This window comes from Lissotriton vulgaris, unplaced genomic scaffold (genome assembly GCF_964263255.1).
Source record: "Lissotriton vulgaris unplaced genomic scaffold, aLisVul1.2 SCAFFOLD_7976, whole genome shotgun sequence".
In the NCBI taxonomy this organism is placed as follows: domain Eukaryota; kingdom Metazoa; phylum Chordata; class Amphibia; order Caudata; family Salamandridae; genus Lissotriton; species Lissotriton vulgaris.
The window spans coordinates 35247-57598 of record NW_028249755.1 but is presented as its reverse complement, the minus strand read 5'-3'; the positions used below and the strand labels follow the sequence as shown (position 1 = coordinate 57598).

Sequence of the window (22352 nt, the reverse complement as noted above, 5' to 3'; positions counted from 1 at the left end):
TTTGGAGTAGGGGTTGGGGGCTGGCTATGTTGGGTGGGGCCATTTTGAAGCATGGTCCTCCTGGCCATGTGGATGGGGGTCAAGCGGCCATTTTGAAGGCAGGCAGTGAGCTTTGTGCCATAGGCCTGCACCCATTTTTCCTTGCTTTCACCCCTTGTGCCCAGGTTGAGTCAGTGGTACATGAAACTAACTACATGCCTCTCTGTGGGCTCTCTTGGATCAATGTTGAATTCCTGTTTCCAAAAAATGTAGCAATTCTTATTTTTGATATTTCCATATTGTGGTGTGCACGTGTGTATTCGAAATTTGATTTCACAAGTAAGTTGATAAGTTGATTTTCTTTGTGGTGATTTTTGTGTGTGTTTTCCGACTTTTGCGGTTGTTTTGGTGATTTAGCGGGTGTTTTGCCGCGTTCGCGTCGTGAAGCAACAATCTCGCACTCGCTAAATTGCAAAAAGTGCAATTCTGCACCAGAAAACCACCAGCAGGCAGCATAAACCTTCTGAAACTTGATGGATGGCATTGGAATGTGGTGATTTGTGTTGTCTTTTTTGACTTTTTGGAGTAGGGGTTGGGGGCTGGCTATGTTGGGTGGGGCCATTTTGAGGCATGGTCCTCCTGGCCATGTGGATGGGGGTCAAGCGGACATTTTGAAGGCAGGCAGTGAGCTTTGTGCCATAGGCCTGCACCCATTTTTCCTTGCTTTCACCCCTTGTGCCCAGGTTGAGTCAGTGGTACATGAAACTACATGCCTCTCTGTGGGCTCTCTTGGTTCAATGTTGAATTCCTGTTTCCCAAAAATGTAGCAATTCTTATTTTTGATATTTCCATATTGTGGTGTGCACGTGTGTATTCGAAATTTGATTTCACAAGTAAGTTGATAAGTTGATTTTCTTTGTGGTGATTTTTGTGTGTGTTTTCCGACTTTTGCGGTTGTTTTGGTGATTTAGCGGGTGTTTTGCCGCGTTCGCGTCGTGAAGCAACAATCTCGCACTCGCTAAATTGCAAAAAGTGCAATTCTGCACCAGAAAACCACCAGCAGGCAGCATAAACCTTCTGAAACTTGATGGATGGCATTGGAATGTGGTGATTTGTGTTGTCTTTTTTGACTTTTTGGAGTAGGGGTTGGGGGCTGGCTATGTTGGGTGGGGCCATTTTGAGGCATGGTCCTCCTGGCCATGTGGATGGGGGTCAAGCGGACATTTTGAAGGCAGGCAGTGAGCTTTGTGCCATAGGCCTGCACCCATTTTTCCTTGCTTTCACCCCTTGTGCCCAGGTTGAGTCAGTGGTACATGAAACTACATGCCTCTCTGTGGGCTCTCTTGGTTCAATGTTGAATTCCTGTTTCCCAAAAATGTAGCAATTCTTATTTTTGATATTTCCATATTGTGGTGTGCACGTGTGTATTCGAAATTTGATTTCACAAGTAAGTTGATAAGTTGATTTTCTTTGTGGTGATTTTTGTGTGTGTTTTCCGACTTTTGCGGTTGTTTTGGTGATTTAGCGGGTGTTTTGCCGCGTTCGCGTCGTGAAGCAACAATCTCGCACTCGCTAAATTGCAAAAAGTGCAATTCTGCACCAGAAAACCACCAGCAGGCAGCATAAACCTTCTGAAACTTGATGGATGGCATTGGAATGTGGTGATTTGTGTTGTCTTTTTTGACTTTTTGGAGTAGGGGTTGGGGGCTGGCTATGTTGGGTGGGGCCATTTTGAGGCATGGTCCTCCTGGCCATGTGGATGCGGGTCAAGCGGCCATTTTCAAGGCAGGCAGTGAGCTTTGTGCCATAGGCCTGCACCCATTTTTCCTTGCTTTAACCCTTTGTGCCCAGGTTGAGTCAGTGGTACATGAAACTAACTACATGCCTCTCTGTGGGCTCTCTTGGATCAATGTTGAATTCCTGTTTCCCAAAAATGTAGCAATTCTTATTTTTGATATTTCCATATTGTGGTGTGCACGTGTGTATTCATAAATGCCTACTTGCAAACTATTAATTGAAGCGCCACATATGCAACATATATTTAACTGATGTTCCTCTGTCTTCGTTTGCTTTTAGGTGCACAAAGTCAAGAACTCCGCATCATCGTTGAGCATCAGTGCCAGGAAGAAGTCCTGCTGCGGCCTGCTGTTCCGACATCTGAAGAAGAATCAGAAGATGGGTCCGAAAAGAGGTGCCCGTAGCTCCTCTTGCAAGAAAGATGTCTCTACTAAGGAGAAGAAGAAGCAAGTGGCACCACTTACCAAGGAGTCTGCTGCCTCGACCACTAAATTTATGTGGAAAAAAGAACCAAAGTCCACCATGAGTGCTGCACAGGTAGCCTGTTTATTGGTTCAATCACCAACGACCAGTGATGTTGGCTCAAGTACTATTCAACAACCAAAGCCGCAACAACAACTGCATGAGCTAACAGTACAAGCACAAGTACATGCGCAAGGAGCTGTCCGAGAAGGAGCTGGCCGAGAAGGAGCTGGCCGAGAAGGAGCTGGCCGAGAAGGAGCTGGCCGAGAAGGAGCTGGCCGAGAAGGAGCTGGCCGAGAAGGGGAAGGCCGAGAAGGGGAAGGCCGAGAAGGGGAAGGCCGAGAAGGGGAAGGCCGAGAAGGGGAAGGCCGAGAAGGAGAAGGCCGAGAAGGAGAAGGCCGAGAAGGAGAAGGCCGAGAAGGAGAAGGCCGAGAAGGAGAAGGCCGAGAAGGCGAGGTCCATGGAGAGTTGCAAGTAGAGGTCAGTGAAGAGGGCCATGTAGCGGCGCATGGAGCGGTGCAAGTGGCCACAATGGTTGTTCTTCCCGAAGTCGGGGCACAGGAGGAAATTGACTTTGGAGCCGGGGTATCAAGTCAGGAAGACGAAGCCACTCCTCCTGATGATTCATTTTCTCCCAGCTCCCCAGCAAGGAAAAGATCAATGAGGGTGTGTAGAAGTTCCTCTTCAAGCCCCGCTCCCTCAGATGATCTGCATCAAGATTGGCAACCATCTCTGACGTCTGAGAGGGAGGCACACCATGAGCTGAGAAAGGTATCAAATGTTAAAAGGAAGGGCCCCGGAAAGCTCATACTTATGGATCCGAACGTCGGACTTGATGAAGTGGTGCATTCTGATGTTGATGAACAGGATGACAGCAATGACCTAGTCATCACACACGTCATTCCAGCCACACCGGCCATGCAGCAGACAGACATTTATACCCTATCCCGACGTCATGCTGAGCGTGACCCTGGCGATGTTGCACTGGTAGCACCACCAACATAGTCATGTAGTACAAGTTCACCAAAACCTACAGCTCCCATATTTTCTCCCCAGAGGGGAACTCCATCCAGCTCGACTCCCTCAAGTAGGGTTGCTGCAATAATTGCACAACCCAGTAGAGGTCTGCAAGGCTCATCCACCACTGCTTCATCTGGCATTGGCAGTATCATCACCTCGTGCGGCAAAACCAGAAGTTTCCAGTCCCCAGTTTGGAACTATTTTAGTGTCCATGCAAAGCATGATAACCTAGCCGTTTGTTCCATTTGTACGACTACAGTTAGCCGCGGTAAGATTGGTACCAACTATGGTACCGGAGGCCAGCTAGGTCATCTTGAAAGAAGGCACTCTGTAGAATGGTTTGCGCACCTAGCAAACATCAAGGCAAAGGAATCCCAAAGGGCAAGTGGCCAAAATAAACCCGTACTAGGTGTTTCATCTGAAGATGACGGGGAGGTAGAAGAAGCGTCAGACATTTATCCGGGCGCACCCAGTACCCCTGGCAGCACCACACCCTCCGGAACACATAGGAGGCACACTGAGAGTCTGGGAGACACACCAATGCGGAAAATGTCAACACTGAGCAGAAGTGGGTCGAAGAAGGCATCAGCATCATCCATTAAACTTGTCCAGCGCAGCATTACAGACATGTTCTCCTCAGATGCGCCATTTCAACGCAACCACCCAATTGTGTGCCTGTATAACACTAAGCTGGCTAAAATGCTAGCGGTGAACCTTCTCCCTTTTTCGTTTGTCGAAGGTGTGGGTTTTCTTGAACTCGTGGCAACACTGGCCCCTAAATGGAAGGTTCCTAGCCGGTTCTATTTTGCCAGGGTTGCTGTTCCAGCACTACATAAAGAGGTGCTTGAGTTGGTTGGGGCAGCTTTGCAGAAGAGTGCTGTTCACACTATACACCTGACAACAGACATGTGGACCAGTTGCCAAGCCCTTGATTACATGTGCATCACTGCACACTGGGTCTCTTTTTCAGGGGTTGCTAAACGGATAAATGCAGGTGGTGACTTGGTCGACATTTTTAAGGGTGCTCGTAAACATGCAACATTAGCCATGTTTGGCATGGAGAAAACTCATACTGCAGACAACATTTTGCATGACTTTAACAAAAAGGTCTTGCAATGGCTGCCCAAAAGAAATTGCAAGGTTGGTTATGTTTCTACTGATAATGGCAGCAATGTAGTTAAGGCCATGGCAGACGGTGACTATTTCAGAGTGCCGTGTTTGGCGCACTGTATGAACCTTGTCGTGCAAAAGTTCTTGAAAAAAGAACCTGCAGTCGACAAAATACTGACCATCTGCAGAAGAATATGCACACATTTCAACCATTCTTTTAAGGCCCGGAAGGAGCTGAGGCGCCAGCAAAATGTACGTAGAATGCCAGTGAAAGCACTTATCCAGGAGGTGGCAACACGTTGGAACTCAACCTTCTACATGCTTGAGCGTCTGCATGAGCTGTTTCCAGTAGTTAATGAGTATTTCTACAACCTGGGTGGTGATCCGACAGAAATGATGCTAGCGGTGGAGCAATGGCAGCTAGTTAAAAGCCTGACAGACATGCTTCGTCCTTTTGAGGTCTTCACGCGTGAAGTCAGCAGGGAGGACTGTTCTTTGAGCAAAGCTATCCCATTGTTGCTGAAGCTCGAGCACCAAGTCAAGGTGGTGTCTTCAGAATTAAAGGATGCGGGAAAGAATGAAGCATATGAGTTGGCGCAGAGATTATTACAACGCCTAGTTAGCAATAAACGGCTTGTAAATATCAAGAAACAACAGCACTACATTTGTGCTACTATTCTGGATCCACGTTACAGAAAGCCATTGTTAGGAAAAGTATTAATTCCTTTTGAAACTTCAGATGTTACAGAGTACAAAGGTTGGCTAGCTCGGTCAGCCATTCGTTTTGAAAGAGAGAGGAAGGAAACTGTAGGAGAAGACAGTACTAGTGAATCAGCAGGCCAACAGGCGTCGGATAAAAGCACTTCTGTGCCTGTGGCAGAAGTGAGTGTCTTTTCCTCTGAGCCATTAACCACACCAGCAACCGTATCATCTGCACCAGGCACAGGCGATATGTCTGAAGAGGATTGGCTAAGTCAGCTAGGGTTTGCTTGTCCCAGAAAGGACACAGAAGTGCAAAGTACAGGAATGCGGGAGAACATTGTTTCAATGGTGCAGGCCTACCTGGATGACTCAACAGCGTTCAATATTACTGAGGACCCATTGGCGTATTGGCATGGGAAAAGAAACATATGGCGAGAGCTCACCAACCTGGCTATCAATTACTTGTCTTGCCCACTCGCAAGCGTGTCTTCAGAACGTGTTTTTAGTTCTGCTGGTGGCATTGTGACTTCCAAAAGGTCCCGCCTCTTGCCCGCAAATGTGGAGCGGCTCACCTTGATAAAGATGAACCAGCACTTCATACCACCAGATTACAAAGTACGAGAATGCACGCAGGAAGAAGAGGACACCGACCTACCCGAGGAAAGTTCTCCTCAGTTACCACAAGTACTACCAACTGAATTTGCAGAGTATGAGGACGAGTTCATTTTCCCTGACACCGAGTTCTGAAAATGAGTCAATGATTCATTAACTTTATTTTTAGTTCGACTCCTTATTCACTTTTATTCCTGTGTGTCTGTCTTTCTTTGTTTACCAAGTGCTTGATCCCATTCACAACAAAACTGTAATCACCCAATCAAAGAACAAGCCCATCAGCAGAACTGTCTTGCCGCAGCATTCATCAGGTTCACAAGTTAGTTGCCAAGAACTCAGTCCTGGTCGTCTATCCTCCTCCTCCAGACTCATTCTATCCATTTCCCGTAATGCTGATGCCTGGATTCCGCACAATGAAGAAACTTACGTTGACGAGTTGCTGCAGAACGCTTTAGGACACTGTGAATTCCAGGTGGAGACAACCCTCAACAAACACAAATTACAGGTAAGATAAGCGTTTGGATGGGAGGTAGTATAATGGAGTATTAGGAGGAGAGGCGAGAGAGTGACAGTGGTACTACTAGTAAACTCCTAGGACTCTTGATTATGGAAACTCTGTGACAGGCATTTAACTTTGGAAAAACATTTGACCAACTACAGGTTGCTTTTGCTTTGCAGAAAATCCACGCCGGGAAACTCCAGTTGGGGCCCTGCTGCAGAACGCTTTAGGACACTGTGAATTCCAGGTGGAGACAACCCTCAACAAACACAAATTACAGGTAAGATAAGCGTTTGGATGGGAGGTAGTATAATGGAGTATTAGGAGGAGAGGCGAGAGAGTGACAGTGGTACTACTAGTAAACTCCTAGGACTCTTGATTATGGAAACTCTGTGACAGGCATTTAACTTTGGAAAAACATTTGGCCAACTACAGGTTGCTTTTGCTTTGCAGAAAATCCACGCCGGGAAACTCCAGTTGGGGCCCTGCTGCAGAACGCTTTAGGACACTGTGAATTCCAGGTGGAGACAACCCTCAACAAACACAAATTACAGGTAAGATAAGCGTTTGGATGGGAGGTAGTATAATGGAGTATTAGGAGGAGAGGCGAGAGAGTGACAGTGGTACTACTAGTAAACTCCTAGGACTCTTGATTATGGAAACTCTGTGACAGGCATATAACTTTGGAAAAACATTTGGCCAACTACAGGTTGCTTTTGCTTTGCAGAAAATCCACGCCGGGAAACTCCAGTTGGGGCCCTGCTGCAGAACGCTTTAGGACACTGTGAATTCCAGGTGGAGACAACCCTCAACAAACACAAATTACAGGTAAGATAAGCGTTTGGATGGGAGGTAGTATAATGGAGTATTAGGAGGAGAGGCGAGAGAGTGACAGTGGTACTACTAGTAAACTCCTAGGACTCTTGATTATGGAAACTCTGTGACAGGCATTTAACTTTGGAAAAACATTTGGCCAACTACAGGTTGCTTTTGCTGTGCAGAAAATCCACGCCGGGAAACTCCAGTTGGGGCCCTGCTGCAGAACGCTTTAGGACACTGTGAATTCCAGGTGGAGACAACCCTCAACAAACACAAATTACAGGTAAGATAAGCGTTTGGATGGGAGGTAGTATAATGGAGTATTAGGAGGAGAGGCGAGAGAGTGACAGTGGTACTACTAGTAAACTCCTAGGACTCTTGATTATGGAAACTCTGTGACAGGCATTTAACTTTGGAAAAACATTTGGCCAACTACAGGTTGCTTTTGCTTTGCAGAAAATCCACGCCGGGAAACTCCAGTTGGGGCCCTGCTGCAGAACGCTTTAGGACACTGTGAATTCCAGGTGGAGACAACCCTCAACAAACACAAATTACAGGTAAGATAAGCGTTTGGATGGGAGGTAGTATAATGGAGTATTAGGAGGAGAGGCGAGAGAGTGACAGTGGTACTACTAGTAAACTCCTAGGACTCTTGATTATGGAAACTCTGTGACAGGCATTTAACTTTGGAAAAACATTTGGCCAACTACAGGTGAATCAACACAATGACAGTGTTCCGTAAAACAAACTTACTGCAAAACCACCACCCACCAGGCTCAAAAGTAGTAAAAAACAGCTATGCTCAGATAAAGTTTGAAAAAGTATATTTTTATATCCCTAACAAAATGAACTCCCGCAAGACCCTCCCTAACCCCAACAAATAAATAGTCCATCAAAAGTCTCCAAAAACCCCAACTCCCAATTCCCACCCCCCAAAAGTCTCTAAAAAAGGGGCAAGGGACACTCTACGGATGCAGGTTGTTGAATTTGGCCTCCAGGGCATCAAACTTCTCCTGGATGATGGCTTGATCTAAACGGAGGCCCTCCACCAGATTGTGATACTCCTTCCATCTCTGGACCTCCGCCTCTAGGTTGGACACTCTGCGGAGTGCAAGGCGCAAGCGAGCCTTTACAGTACTGTGAGGAGGTGCAGCCTTTGCTGCTCGGCGGTGGCGTCTTCCAGCACGGCTCCGGTTGGCTGGAGCACTGCGCTTACCGGCAGAACGTGGGGTCACGGAGGAGGATGCAGAAGATGTTACACTGGAGTGCGTGTCGTCCCCCTCCATTTCCACCAGCCGGCGATATTGCGCAACAGTGGCATCCAGCCTCCGTTGCCGGGCAAGTACAGCCCGCATACTCCTGCTCGGTTTCCATGTTTTGGTATTACCAACTATAAGAAGAAAGAAAAACATAATCTGTAACAAATGCTCTTTAAAAATATGATTAACACAAAATGATTCAGCAGGAAGTTGTGTCACAGTACAACTAGCAACTAGCCAGCGCAGTACAAAACTATTGAGGCCAGTATCATGGGCGTCCGCATGGAGGGGCGAGGGGGGGGGCGCTTGAATCACCATTTCCCTTCCCACAACTCACTTGTATCCTTGGTTTGGTGCTCTTTCATATGAAAGAGATCTGGCAGAAGTGAGTGACTTTTCCTCTGAGCCGTTAACCACACCAGCAACCGTATCATCTGCACCAGGCCCAGGCGATATGTCTCTATCTCTCTCTCTGTCTCCCTCTGTCTCCCTCTACCTCGCTGCCTCTCTCTCTGTCTCCCTCCCTCACCCTCCCTCTGGCTCCCTCCCTCTCTCTCTCCTTCTGTCTTCCTCTCTCTCTGCCTCTATCTGTCTGTCGGTCCCAGCCTGCTGTAATTACCATATTGTAATTTGTCACTGGTCCAGCACTGGATACACATCATATGCTATCTAAGAGTCAGATAGTACCATGATCCAGCTTACCTGTACTCCACACCACCGCTGCCTGCTTCCTCACAGTCTGATTGTCCACTTGCGCCGCATCCTCCCCAGAGTCGCCCTCAGACTCCGAGTCGATGACGATCACGTCCGAGCTGGCCCCGCCACCAGCTGTTCCACCTAAAAAATATATTTAAGACTGTTAGATTACACCACTCACTAGTATTTGGTCTAGGAATGAAGAAGTTTGAAAACAGAAAAAATAATTGACTGTCTACTCTAGTCTAAAGTAAAAATGTCCCTCCTTCCAGGGAAGGCTGTTGTCTTGCTGCACTTTTTTGTCACAATTGATGAATGCTTGCTTAATTTTAACACACATCTTTTTTCTCTGAACAGACAGACGCTGGACTTCTACGGACAAGAGCAACCAACTAAACCAGGTGAAAGCTCGGCTCGACCACAAGACATGTGTTCCATTACTCATCAACTCAGCACCAAGCACTTTTCCTTTTCCAGCTAACTTTATTTTAATATATGTGTTCACTTTTACTTTTTTTAATAAAGCTTTTAAACTTGAATAGACTCTGTGGTTTTTGGTCCTCCAAGCTAGAGTGACTGAGAGAAAGGTTTTGTAATTTTTGCAAGGAGGAGTCCGTGCCGCTGACACTACCGAGTTTATACTATAGTATACAGTGTGCCAAACATGCCACTCTGAAATATTATTACTCTGGTCTTTGGTGTCCATAGTAAGGTTTGTGGAGAATTGTCCCTGCAACAGCAGTATTATTGATTTAGCTCCTATCTAAACACTGTTTCGAAAATTTAAATTAGGAACGCTTGGACAACAATAGGTCCTCTATATTTAAATGAAAACTTACTGGGGCCAGCAAAGGAGCACTCGCCGCCCTGGCCTGCATCATCCTCCTCCTTTGGAGCCACTGCATCCGCTGTTTCTGTCCGCTTGCCCCTGGGCGGACCTGACGTACAACATGAAAGAAAGAACAGAAAAAAATGATGATTGCTGCTTGTCGATGTCCTTGTCAACCAAATCAAACATTTAGAAGGAACAAGAACCAACTATTTTAGCCAAAAAGAGGGCTACAAAGGAAGGACTGCACCTGAGCCTCTACTCAGTCATTTAGGACAATGATGCGTCACTGAAACCCTGCGCCTGCATGAAGCAGGCTTACGGCATGACGCAGCATTGCTGGAGCTGCGCCGTCGTTGCAACGCAACTCCATCAATGAGCCGCCTTTACGGCACCGATGCGTAACGCTTCGGTGACGTTTTGGCACCATGGCGTGCCGCATTGAAAATACGGCGCACCATGGGTGGTGCTGGCGTGCCTCACACTTTGCAGGGATGCACAGGTAATGCACTTAGGGGAATACTTACGAGTTCTGGGCTGCACACCTCCAGAGGTGCACCAGAACATAATGCGTAACTCAAAACTAACCTTGCGTCACGGCAGATGCGCCGCAATTACAATGCGGCAAACCCTGGCGCAAGGGTAGGCAGATGCGTGATGCATCTCGTGACGAAAGAGGGGCGCATCTCTAGAGTCGCGCCGCAGGCGCGATGCAACTATAGCAATGCTCAGGGATGCCCAATACTCAACATACCGCATCAGTCCTTACGCCTGCTTCAAGCAAGCAGGCATAAAGAATTGACGTAGCAGCGTCGCGGAAGTGCCTGCGTTAAATCTTGTAGATTTCACGCAGGCACTTTTGCGAGGCGCACATCTGCCTGACCGCCACCCCCCCCCCCTCCCCCTGCGTGGCAACGCACCCATTGTGGCGCAGGCCCAGGTCTTAACGTGGCGCATCTCCTTAGAAGTATCACGTTGTACATGACTCGCTGGGATGCGCCACGTTTACGTCGCTGTGCGTCAGGTAAGGCAGCGTAAACGTGGCGCAAGGGGCTTGTAAATCTGCCCCTTTGTGTCTAGCATTACGCAGTTCTGTAAAGTACACTCATACATTACTCAGCCCAATTAAATGAACACAAAATAGAAAACAAATAAGCAGTGGCACCGCCACAGAGAAAGAGAGCAGTGCACCTGAAATGCACAGAAGATTTTGAAATATTAATTTAGCTCTCCTATCAATGTAATCAGCAGCATTATTGCTCTTTGTAAAAAAGTTAAAGCAAACATTTGCAATATTAACACACAGAGCAGGAGAAAAAACAGAGTAGTGAGTGATGAAAAAATTGCTACTACTACTCACCAAGCCCGGGGACCTCCACTCCCAGCAGATCGAGCAGGTCGTGCTCCCGCTCCAGAATATCGGTCCAGCGGTGGGTCACCTGATTATAGGTGCGCTGGACCCCCGTGATCTTAAAAAGGGCCCGGCACACCTGCCCCCACCGCTTCCGACGCTCCTGGCTGTTGGTATAACCGGCAGCAATCCTGCCGCCTGCTGCGATGGTCCTCGGGAGACGGCGCTGCACAAAATAAACGAGTGTGCCCACCTCCTCAGGGCTGAAGATCTCCCTGGGCACCACCATTTCCGCCCTCAAGCGGCCACACGGGAGCCGGGCACGGGCTGCGGTGCCCGGCTTGGGCAGCTTGACAGCTGTCTTCACCATGTTCTGGGCAGGTAAGGAGATAAAATGAAAAAGAATAGGAGTAGAGAAGAAGGAAATAAAAGTTTAAAAAGTACTTGAAAAGTAAACAAAAGTAGCCTAAAACACAAAAATATAGACCTAAAAAACAAGAGGGATAGAAAAAAAGTTTAATAGATCAAAAACAAAATAAAATAAGCAAAGGATGGCAGAGATATACAGAGGATAGAAACACCATGCCCAGACACATAGGAATGAATGAAAAACAAGATGGCGGCCGATCACGTGAGCGTAAGTAGGTTCTCACGCGATTTCTCTCGCGAACTCGTGCGAACTTGTATTCGCAAGGCGCTCATCGCGCGAGACTACACATAGCGGGCAGAAACGGAAAAACATGGTGGCATGGGTGAACAAAGAGAGTGCCAGTGGTGACAGAGGGTGGCAGTGATGAAGAAAGGCTTGCAAACAGGCTGGGCACGTAGAAACAACAAGTTCTCAAAACTGGCGACCGGACAAGTAAGTTCGCAATTTGCGAAATTGCACAAAACCCTCGCGAACTTGCAGAAACCCGTGCGAACACCCCAAAAAATAAAATCCGCAAAATCCGCGAGGATTCGCGGATTTTGCGGATTTTCGCAATCCGCAAATCCGCAAATCCGCAAATTCGCGGATTGCGAATCCGCAAAATCCGCCCATGCCTAGATATAAAATGGAGGGCAAATAATGTTCAGAATAGGTAGAAGGGGGCACGGTACAAGTATTTTGACCCCCTAGGTTTTCTGAGGGTGACTGAGGAGGACCATATGTGCGGGGAAAAAACATTTTTTTTTTACATTTTGCGCGGTTAGCTTCCAGTTTGCGTACCGGGTAGCGCTCTTTGAGTGTAGTTTGTTGAAAATTACAGAAAAAAGTTAGAGAAAAATAATAATTGTGAGTGATCAGATGTAGGGTAGCTCTGAGAAGAGCTTTTGGGTTTATGGTACATTTTGGTACTTATAAGTAGGTACCAATGCACAGTCTTAAATTCAAAATGAAAATTCTGTTGCCCTCATCTGAGAAGTGAACTCCATCTCCTCTGTAGATATCTTGCATGTAGTAACGCAAGTTATTGTTGTACAAGGAGCCCATTCCATGGTCTCTCATGTAAGCTGAAACATATTTGTTTACATGCTTCCTCGCTTTCTCAATTTGTGGACAAAATTGGTTGGACCACCTCCATTTCTGTCTTTGGCATATATTGGAATATACCAAGGCAGTTTGAGGAAAAAGTGCCATTAATTGCTCAAAGGTGTCCTTTAAAAGCATTTCCAGACCTACCCCAGTCAAAGTGCCCAAATCATTACCTCCACAGTGTACTATTAACAGGTCAGGTTTTGGCAAATGCATAAAGGTTTTCACCAATGGTATCAATTGGTGACATTTCAATCCTCTTTAGCCCAACCACTTAATTTCCACATCTTGTAAATTGAGGTTAGGTACATTTCTGTTCTCAGCATACCTTTGAGCCCAGTAGATGTAACTATGTCCAACAATCCAGACATTAAACATGGTGGGAGAAGGTTGTGCTGCAGTCAGATGAAGTGTGGTAATGAAAGGGCAGTTGAAACAGTAGGAGTTTGTAAAGAAAAAAAACTGTGGATTTCCAGTGCTAATGATTCATTAGCAGTGATTGGTGCATTTCCATTTCTGAAAACAGAAAGTTAGGGTGCATGGATGTGTTCTTTGAAAGATGTAATTTGAATGGTCAAGGAAGAAACATTTAATGAAAGATTGCACTGGATACGCAGGTGCACTGAGAGTTCAGAGTTCAATTGAAACATTGTTGTGTGAATTTGCAAACATGAGAGGTCTTTCAGGAGGTGGTTGCTAAGCAAAAAAGGCAGAGAGGGCAGAGGGGGGAAGGGTTTTGATTTGAAAAAAGTGAGGGAAGAGTTATGATTGGCTAATATGAGAGATATGTGTAATAAATATCTGTATTTGTGTGCTTTCAATAGCTGCAGCCTCTGGAGTGCATCCTCTTTGTTCTGCTGAAGACAATTTGGAGTATTTCTGAGACTGTTTTGAAACTCAAAAAGTATTTGCTAAGGTGAGAAAAGATTTATTTAATTTAGATAGAGAATAGTATGATTTAAGGAAAAAATGATGAAGAAAGCTGTGTTTTTAAAATGTGGCTTTGTCTCAAGTGATATACAAATAGATTTTGTTTTTTGGGAGAAATTGTAATTGCATATTCGGTGTAGCATTCTGGCATGCAGTAACACAAGTTATTGTTGTACATGGAGCCCATTCCATGGTCTCTCATGTAAGCTGAAACAGATATGTTGTTTTTAAAAACGATTTTTGAAAACAATTACATTTCTGGATATGTACTGCTAGAGCTTCATAGGTTGTTTGGGTCATATTTATAAGGCATTTGAGTGTCTATGATGTTATTTTTCCCTTTTTAAATGGAAAGCGTTCTTCATGGGGCAAGTTTGTTGTAAATACGCTCCCACCTGTGCTTGGAAAATTTAGATTTTGATTATGGGAGTTACATAGCCATGTTAATAATGTCCCAAAAATGGTGCAAGGGCATTCAATAAAACGCTTTCATGTGTCTCAAGGACATTTTCAGTCATTTCCTCTTGAATGCAGGTATACAATTGATTTATATGCTGTGTTTAAAAAAGATTTTTTGAAATCAATTACATTTCTGGATATGTACTGCTAGAGCTTCATAGGTTGTTTTGGGTCATATTTATAAGGCATTTGAGTGCCTATGAGGTTATTTTTCCCTTTTTAAATGGAAAGCGTTCCTCATGGGGCAAGTTTCTTGTAAATACGCTCCCACCTGTGGTTGGCAAATTTAGATTTTGATTATGGGAGTTACATAGCCATGTTAATAATGTCCCAAAAATGGTGCAAGGGCATTCAAAAAAACGCTTTCATGTGTCTCAAGGACATTTTCAGTCATTTCCTCTTAAATGTAGGTATACAATTGATTTATATGCTGTGTTTAAAAACGATTTTTTGAAATCAATTACATTTCTGGATATGTACTGCTAGAGCTTCATAGGTTGTTTTGGGTCATATTTATAAGGCATTTGAGTGTCTATAATGTTTTTTTTTCCCTTTTTAAATGGAAAGCGTTCCTCATGGGGCAAGTTTCTTGTAAATACGCTTCCACCTGTGGTTGGCAAATTTAGATTTTGATTATGGGAGTTAAATAGCCATGTTAATAATGTCCCAAAAATGGTGCAAGGGCATTCCTAAAAACGCTTTCATGTGTTTCAAGGACATTTTTAGTCATTTCCTCTTGAATGTAGTTATACAATTGATTTATTTGCTGTGTTTAAAAACGATTTTTTGAAATCAATTACATTTCTGGATATGTACTGCTAGAGCTTCATAGGTTGTTTGGGTCATATTTATAAAGCATTTGAGTGTCTATGATGTTATTTTTCCCTTTTTAAATGGAAAGCGTTCTTCATGGGGCAAGTTTCTTGTAAATACGCTCCCACCTGTGCTTGGCAAATTTAGATTTTGATTATGGGAGTTACATAGTCATGTTAAAAATGTCCCAAAAATGGTGCCAGGGCAATCTAAAAAAACGCTTTCATGTGTCTTAAGGACATTTTAAGTCAAGGAGGAAACACAGGTGATGTAATTCTGAAATGAGGAAAAGAAACTCCACATTTTTCAATTACATCACTAGTGTTTCCTAAGTTTATGAATGACATTGTGCAGATGAAGTTTAGGTGTGACCACAGATTCAAAAGAGGTCTGCCCTTTGTTCAAGAGTGAAGTGGACATGACTTACTTCATTGGTAGGCCTTCACATGTATTATCTCCTTTGTTTTCTTCAACAAGTGAAAATCTCATCTGCCACCATGTGTTGGCCTCACCTCAAAGAAACAAAACAGGTGATAGACCGAATGTGGATCAATGACACACATTCACCCCAGTCCAAAGATCTGGGCCCAAACAAACCTTTAGATAGGCCACACCTTATCATCAACCTGAATTAATCATTTAAAATGTTAGGGAGAGATTTATGATTGTTGTATGCCTGTTTTGTACCACTGTGTGTCATTTTTGTGACGCAGTGCTGGTGCAAAAGATTTGCTATGTTAAATAATAAGTAGGGTGTTAAGTTTTTGATGACTGTTATTCATTTACTGTTTGGTAATAGTGGTTAATAACATTTTTTATTATATTTTTCCACAGATTCAACTGCAGATCATTTCAAAATTTGAAAAATGCCAACTAAGAATCGAATTAGAAAGGCTAGAAAACGTCAAAGACAGCAAGATCATGTATTATTGCAGCAGTCCTCTCCCCAAAATACTTGTGAAATCACCAAGAAAGCTCCGGGTAAGAGCACGAAATCATTCTTAAGAAATATTTGTAGTAAAAAAAGTATTTCTCCAAAAAATGTTTCAGTCCAGAAAAAGAAAAGCAATTTAAATGGAAAGGAAAGCCCAATCAAAAATGTTACTGGTAGAGCAAGAGATAACTCTGTGCATGATAGTAGAAGGAAACAACAGTTTAGGGACATTCGAAAACGAATGTTCCGCAACAGGATAATAGTCAATTTATTAAAAAATATTAAGAAAGGCCAACAGAAAGTGGCATTTTATAAGAAGAAGAAAAATGTAGAGAAAATTATTGATCATGCTTTTGAAATTAAGCGAAAGTTGTTTATTTTGGTAATCAATAGAATTAGGAAACTAAGCAAGGTAATTTCTGATTTCAAATCAAATAGTAGATGGAAGAGAGTAGTAAATCGTAGTAACTTTTGTGAAGTTTTTTCCGGACAATGGATGCATAGTTCAAGTTGTGAGGCATTTTTTAATGAGGAGAGTTATTTTCAGGATAATGATTTGGTGTTTGCAGTTGACACCAGTGGTCGAGCTTATGAAGCTTATGAGTGGAGAAGCGTGGCTCAGTGGTTAGAGGCGGCAGACCCGGAAGCTGAGATCGACCGTGGACAAAGGTTCGATTCCCCGCCTCGGCGGGTCTCGAGCTCAAAATTCCACTGACTTGACAATTCTCGCTTCGGTACCTACTCAACTCACGGGGTCACACTCTGCGACTCTGGGCAATAGCTTGCTTAATCTCCACTACGGCCCCTCGCGGCGGGATGCCTGGCTTTCACCTTGTGGACACCCTGCTGTGGTTTCTCACAGGGGAATACCAGGACGGGTTCCCTAAGCAAGCGCCGGGACGCTTACGGGCAGCTGTGCGCTTTACAAGTCCAGCACATTTACAAGTCCAGCACATTTATGAAGTGAAGGATGGTTGTCCAGTTGAAAAAGAAAAACTTGTGACAACAGAGACAGACGAGGTGTTAGGTAATGATGTTTTAGGAAGACGTCCTAAGGGTCCTGTGTACATTTGGAAGTGTAGTTCTATTTGCAGTGTGCGGCAGGTTTCCATCAATTTGCTTTGTGATTTTATACGGACATTTAATAAGAAAAGTTTGAAGCAGAAAATGAAGTTGTTGCAAGATTTAGATCCTTGCAGAGTGAGACAAATGACAGGTTTGCGTGGTCATTCACTGGCTTGTCTTTCCAGGAGAGTATGCCAGAGAGTTTTTCATCATTTCAGGATGCTAGCAGTGCATCATAATAAAGTGAGAAAATTAGTGAGAATGTTGTATTATGCTAAGAGTCCAGCAATTATGCTTAAACAATTATGTGCTGCTCTTTTGCATGGTTCTGAAATAGATGTCAAGAATATTTGTGAAGAAATTGAGTTTTGTTACTTTGGTAGTAAAGATGAGAATGTTCAAATTGACCCAGAAGTAGAAGGTAATGTTGAAGATAATGTACAGGTTTCTAGTACAGATAAATTTCAGAAGGAAATTGCCACGTTTCAGATGAAATCAAGTGAGAGGCCTAATTTCACTTGTGTGTGTTGTCGACGCACTTATTATAAGAATCAGACTAAGTTAGTGGATTTATATGCAAAAAGTGAAAGGGAAAATAATAGTGAATGGAAGGATTTCGCCACATACTTGATGGTAGAAAATTGTTTTGATTTGGGATCGGATCAACGTGTGTGTACTTATTGTTGTAACAAATTAAACCAAAACCAGATGCCTGCTAGGGCGGTTCATAATAATCTTGAATTGGTTGAGGTTCCTTCTGAATTGAAGGATTTAAATACTTATGAATCTATTTTGATTCAAAGTATCCATCCCTTTCAGGCTATTGTAAGAATGGAGCCAAAGACAGGGAAGTTGCCTCCAGCAGATTTACAGAGAGGATTAAAGGGAAGAGTTGTTTATTTGCCTCTAGATTTGAACAAAAACATTAACACAATTGGAGTAGAAAAAGTTGAAGAGGAACCTCTGGTTATCTTGGTTAATGGGGTTCCGACAAAGAATAAGAAAATATGGCAAGATTTAGTGGATGTTAGGAAAGTCAAAAAGGCAACATTGTATTTGAAGAAAAATAATAAGTACTATATAAATGTATATGTTGCAGAAGAGGAAGAAAGTGATGAAGAGGATAGCGATTTGTGTGCTGGCCAAATTGAGAAAGTAGAGGCCTCTAAAAGTGAAGAAATATATGAACATTATAGTGTTCATCCTTTGCATTCCAAGGAAGACATGGGGAATGCAATTGAGTTGTTTCAAATGAAACAAGCCAAAGGGAGTCCCATTAGTGTTTGGGAGGAAAGTTTGGAAGCTCGGTGTTTCCCACAGCTATTTCCCACAGGTCGAGGAGGAAGATATGATGAGCGACCTCATCAAATTCCTGCGTCTGAATACCGGACTTTACGATTGTATGCAGAAGATCCTAGGTTTCGTCAATGTATTCCCTATTTGTTTCATCTCCTGTTTGAAAGCGATCTGTCTGGACTGTCATATGCAGTGAACCACATCTTAAAAAGTGGTATACAGATGCGAAACATCTCGGCAAGTGACTTTATGCATAAAGTCAATGTCCAAGACAGTATTTTGGATTCTCACCTAATTAATCTCATGGCGTGTCAGCGTGGTACTAATGAGTACTGGTACCGTCGTCATGGTGATTTAAAATGTATGCTGAGGAACTTAGGAACTCCAACATGGTTCCTTACTCTGAGCTGTGCCTAATATGGCTGGGAAGACTTACTTGAATTTCTACGAGAGGCAAATGGAAATATTGAAAACATTGAATTCAAGACACCTGTAGAACTGTATTCTTTGGATCCAGTGAATGTATGCAGGTACTTCAATCATAGATTTGAAGCTATGATGTATTTCATCACAAATAAGAAGAATCCACCTCTTGGAGAGGTGTTGGATTTCTTCTGGAGAAAGGAGTACCAAGCAAGAGGTGCTCCTCATATACATATGTTGTTGTGGATCAAGGATGCACCTAAATTTGGAACAGATCCGGATGACTTAGTGATGAATTTCATAGAACAGTATTCTACGTGTGCTGTTCCAAACGCAACGGAGAAGAAAATCCTAAGAGAACAAGTTCTACGTTTCCAAAGCCATCGTTGTGGAAAGTACTGTCGTCGTAAATTCAGAAACAAGGACAAGTTCTACACCAAATGTCGTTTCAACTTTCCACGACCGGTGATTTCTAAAGGAAGAGTGAACAGTTTGATGTCTTCGCTGCGACATAATGTGACGAGGAAATCACCCAAAAATACATACAATTTGAAAAGGAACGAAGAGTCCAAGTACATCAACGACTACAACCCAGTGATTTTGTCCATGTGGAATGCTAACATGGATATACAGTTTGTGGCTGACAACTGTATGGCTGTGGCTCGGTATGTGACATCTTACATCACCAAAAAAGAAAAGACAGAATTGAAGGATATGTGGGAGGACATTTCCCATGAAAAGAGCCTCAGCAAGAAGTTGTACAGTTTCAGTCTGAAGATGTTGTCGCATCGAGAAATCGGAGCTTACGAATGTTGTGACCGGTTGTCTTCAGCAAGTCTCTATGCCAAATCCAGGAGTATCGTTTGGGCGAGTCTTGGTCTTGCTGCAACGCGAAATCGAGTTCTAAAACCTGTCCGGGAAATTGAGTATTTGGCAGAAAAGGAACCAAACAGTACCGACATTTTGAAGACCAACATGTTGGATACATATTATCCAAATCGAAGCAGTCACCTTGAGAATGTTTGTCTATATGAGGTTCTACAAAATTATATATTCAAGAGGAACATCAAAGAAGATATTGAGAAAGGAGTGTATGCTGTAATTGGAAGTGAGGGATGTCTGGTCAAGCAAAGAAAATGCCAATTAGTAAACCATCGAAAATTGAGTGGCGAATCTCCAGAAAAAAAGGAGTTTTTCTATTTAGCACTTTTGCAACTTTTCAAGCCTTGGCATGCAGAAGAGGAACTGCTTGGAGATTTCCTCTGTTACGAAGACTCTTTCACTGCTGCTAAGGAGACCATAGAATGTCCTGCTTTTCCCAAATATCAAGAAATGTTGACTTTGGAAATTGAGCAGGAAGCAACGATTGCAGCCGAGATTGCCAGAGACAGTTCTCAGGACAGTCAGAGTTCTGTTTCATTGAGTCAGGATCCACTAGGAGGACCTATTATCGAAAATGAAGCTGCCACTGCTATGAATGAAGTGGAAAGAGCCATGGCACATGCTCAGGAGGATGCAGTTAACTTAGAAGACTTGGAAAAACAACTCAACGTTGAGCAGAGGAAAATATATGATGAAGTTACCAAGCAAATTGAGCATGGATTAAGTCATGAGAAGAAAGAGTGCTCATGTACATCGTTGAAGCCTGTCCGACTGTACGTGAGTGGAGAAGCGGGAACTGGAAAAAGTTTCCTCATTAAAGCAATTTCATGTTATTTGCAGAAAAGGACTGAGACATCGTTGTCTTGTGTTGTTACCGCTCCTACTGGATTGGCAGCACATAACATTAAAGGGATTACTTTGCATCGTCTACTGATGCTGCCGGTGGAGCATGACAACAAATTACAATACCACAAGTTATCTGGGGATGCTTGTTGTGAAGTTTCAAGAGTCTTGAGGAAAATGAAACTTCTTATCATTGACGAAGTAAGCATGGTTTCCAATGTCATGCTTGCCTTTGTGCATTTGAGAATGCAAGAAGTTCTTAAAACTGAATATGATGTGTTATTTGGTGGCAAACACATCATTGTTTTCGGAGATCTTCTGCAGCTGACACCAGTAAAAGGACAACCTGTGTTCAAAATACTCACGCATGAAGATACCAGGAAGTGCCTAGGGAGCATTGGCAACGTCAATATATGGTTAAATTTCAATTATGCTGAACTGCATGAAAATATGCGTCAGGCGAAAGATGAAGATTACAAGAATATTCTACAAGATATTAGAATTGGAAAAGTGACCGAGCATGGGAAAGAAGCTTTAAATGCACGATTACTGTCAAATTTATATCCCGAACAAGACATTGTGCCTGAGAATATTTTTCAGAAAATTACTGAGAAGAAATCCGGAATATGTTTGATGCCAACTCTTGCAGAATGTGCCATCTTCAACAACAAAATGTTGAATTTAGAAAAGCAAGAGATTGTGAAACTTGAAGCTATTGACAAAATAGAGCATATGGGATCAACAATTATTTTGTCTGAGAATTTGAAATCAAAATTGGATTCATTAGAGAAGACTATATCTAAAACAGCGGGTTTTGAAAAGACTTTGAATGTGTGTTTAAATTGCCGAATCATTTTGAGAAGGAATTTACATGCTGAAAGAGGTCTGGTAAATGGATCAATGGGTAATGTTGTTGATTTTGAGAAATACAGAAGTAGAGATGGTATTGAATTTATAAAAATTAAATTTGATGGCATTGAGGAAGTACAGCTAATTGGTCGTTGTTCTGCTAGGTTTTTGCTTGTTAAAGATTTATATGTTCGCCGTAAACAGTTTCCTGTTTGCTTGGCATATGCGGTGACAATCCATAAATCGCAAGGTTTAAGTGTAGATACTGCATTGGTGAATATTGGCAGTTCTGTGTTCAAGGAGGGTATGGCATATGTGGCATTGTCACGAGTTAGAACTTTATCGGGATTGTACCTGATTGACTGTGATGTCACAAACATTTGTGCGGATCTAGATTGTGTTAAGGAATACAATAGGTTAAGAAAAGAGTATGCGCCACATTTGCCTCAATATCCTTTGTTTGAGAAACTTGTGGTAGGCCGGAAACGAATAAATATCAGTAATAGTAGGGAGGTTGTAGCAAAAAGCCCAAAAGTCGATGAACCGAAAATTGTAAGCAGAAAGAAAGTGGATTCTGTTGAAGATGTTGTCGGTTTTCAATTTGAAAACAGTTCTGGTGTCAACTGCTATGCAAATGTAGTGGTTAATGTTCTCTTTTCACTAGAGACTTTAAAAGAACAGATTGTGTTCAATTCGGAACAAAGTTTATGCTGCTTGTTGAATTCTGTGTTAGAGAAATGTAGCACTGATCGAACAAAAGTAGAAAGTGTGTCTGAAGTTCGTTATCTGTTAGATGAATGTTCAGGTCAAACAGACTTCTCTGAAAATAATCAGCAGGATTGTCAGGAGTTTTTAATGTATATGCTTGATGTATTGCAAGATGAGGGTGTAGATGTAGATCACCTGTTTGGGCTTTCTTATCAATGGCAGCATGACTGAGAGAACTGTATGGTATCAAGTACTACTAGTGTAGACTCAGAAAGATTTATATATTTAACTTTGCCAGACAGTAAATCAGTCTCCTTTAATAAGCTAGTAAATGCAGCGGATCACAACATGGAGTGTAGCCAATGTAAATCTGAAATGATGTCAACATTATTTATACGAAGATATGGCCAGTATGTCATTTTAATGATCCAACGATGTAGGCCTGATGGATCAAAATTGTCAACTTTAATAAAAGAAATTGTTGCTTCTCAGCTGTCAA

The 22352-nt window shown here is 43.2% G+C and overlaps 1 protein-coding gene across 1 annotated transcript; it reads right to left on the bottom strand.

Annotated features, from left to right (window-relative positions):
• Positions 1 to 8008: 8008 nt before the first annotated feature.
• On the bottom strand, positions 8009 to 9893 carry LOC147663490 (uncharacterized; the record flags this gene model as incomplete). Its single annotated transcript, XM_086950412.1, has 3 exons — positions 8009 to 8390; positions 8962 to 9096; positions 9795 to 9893. Coding segments are annotated over 3 exons (616 nt in total), but the record flags the coding sequence as incomplete, so codon positions are not given.
• Between the last annotated feature and the right edge of the window lie 12459 nt (positions 9894 to 22352).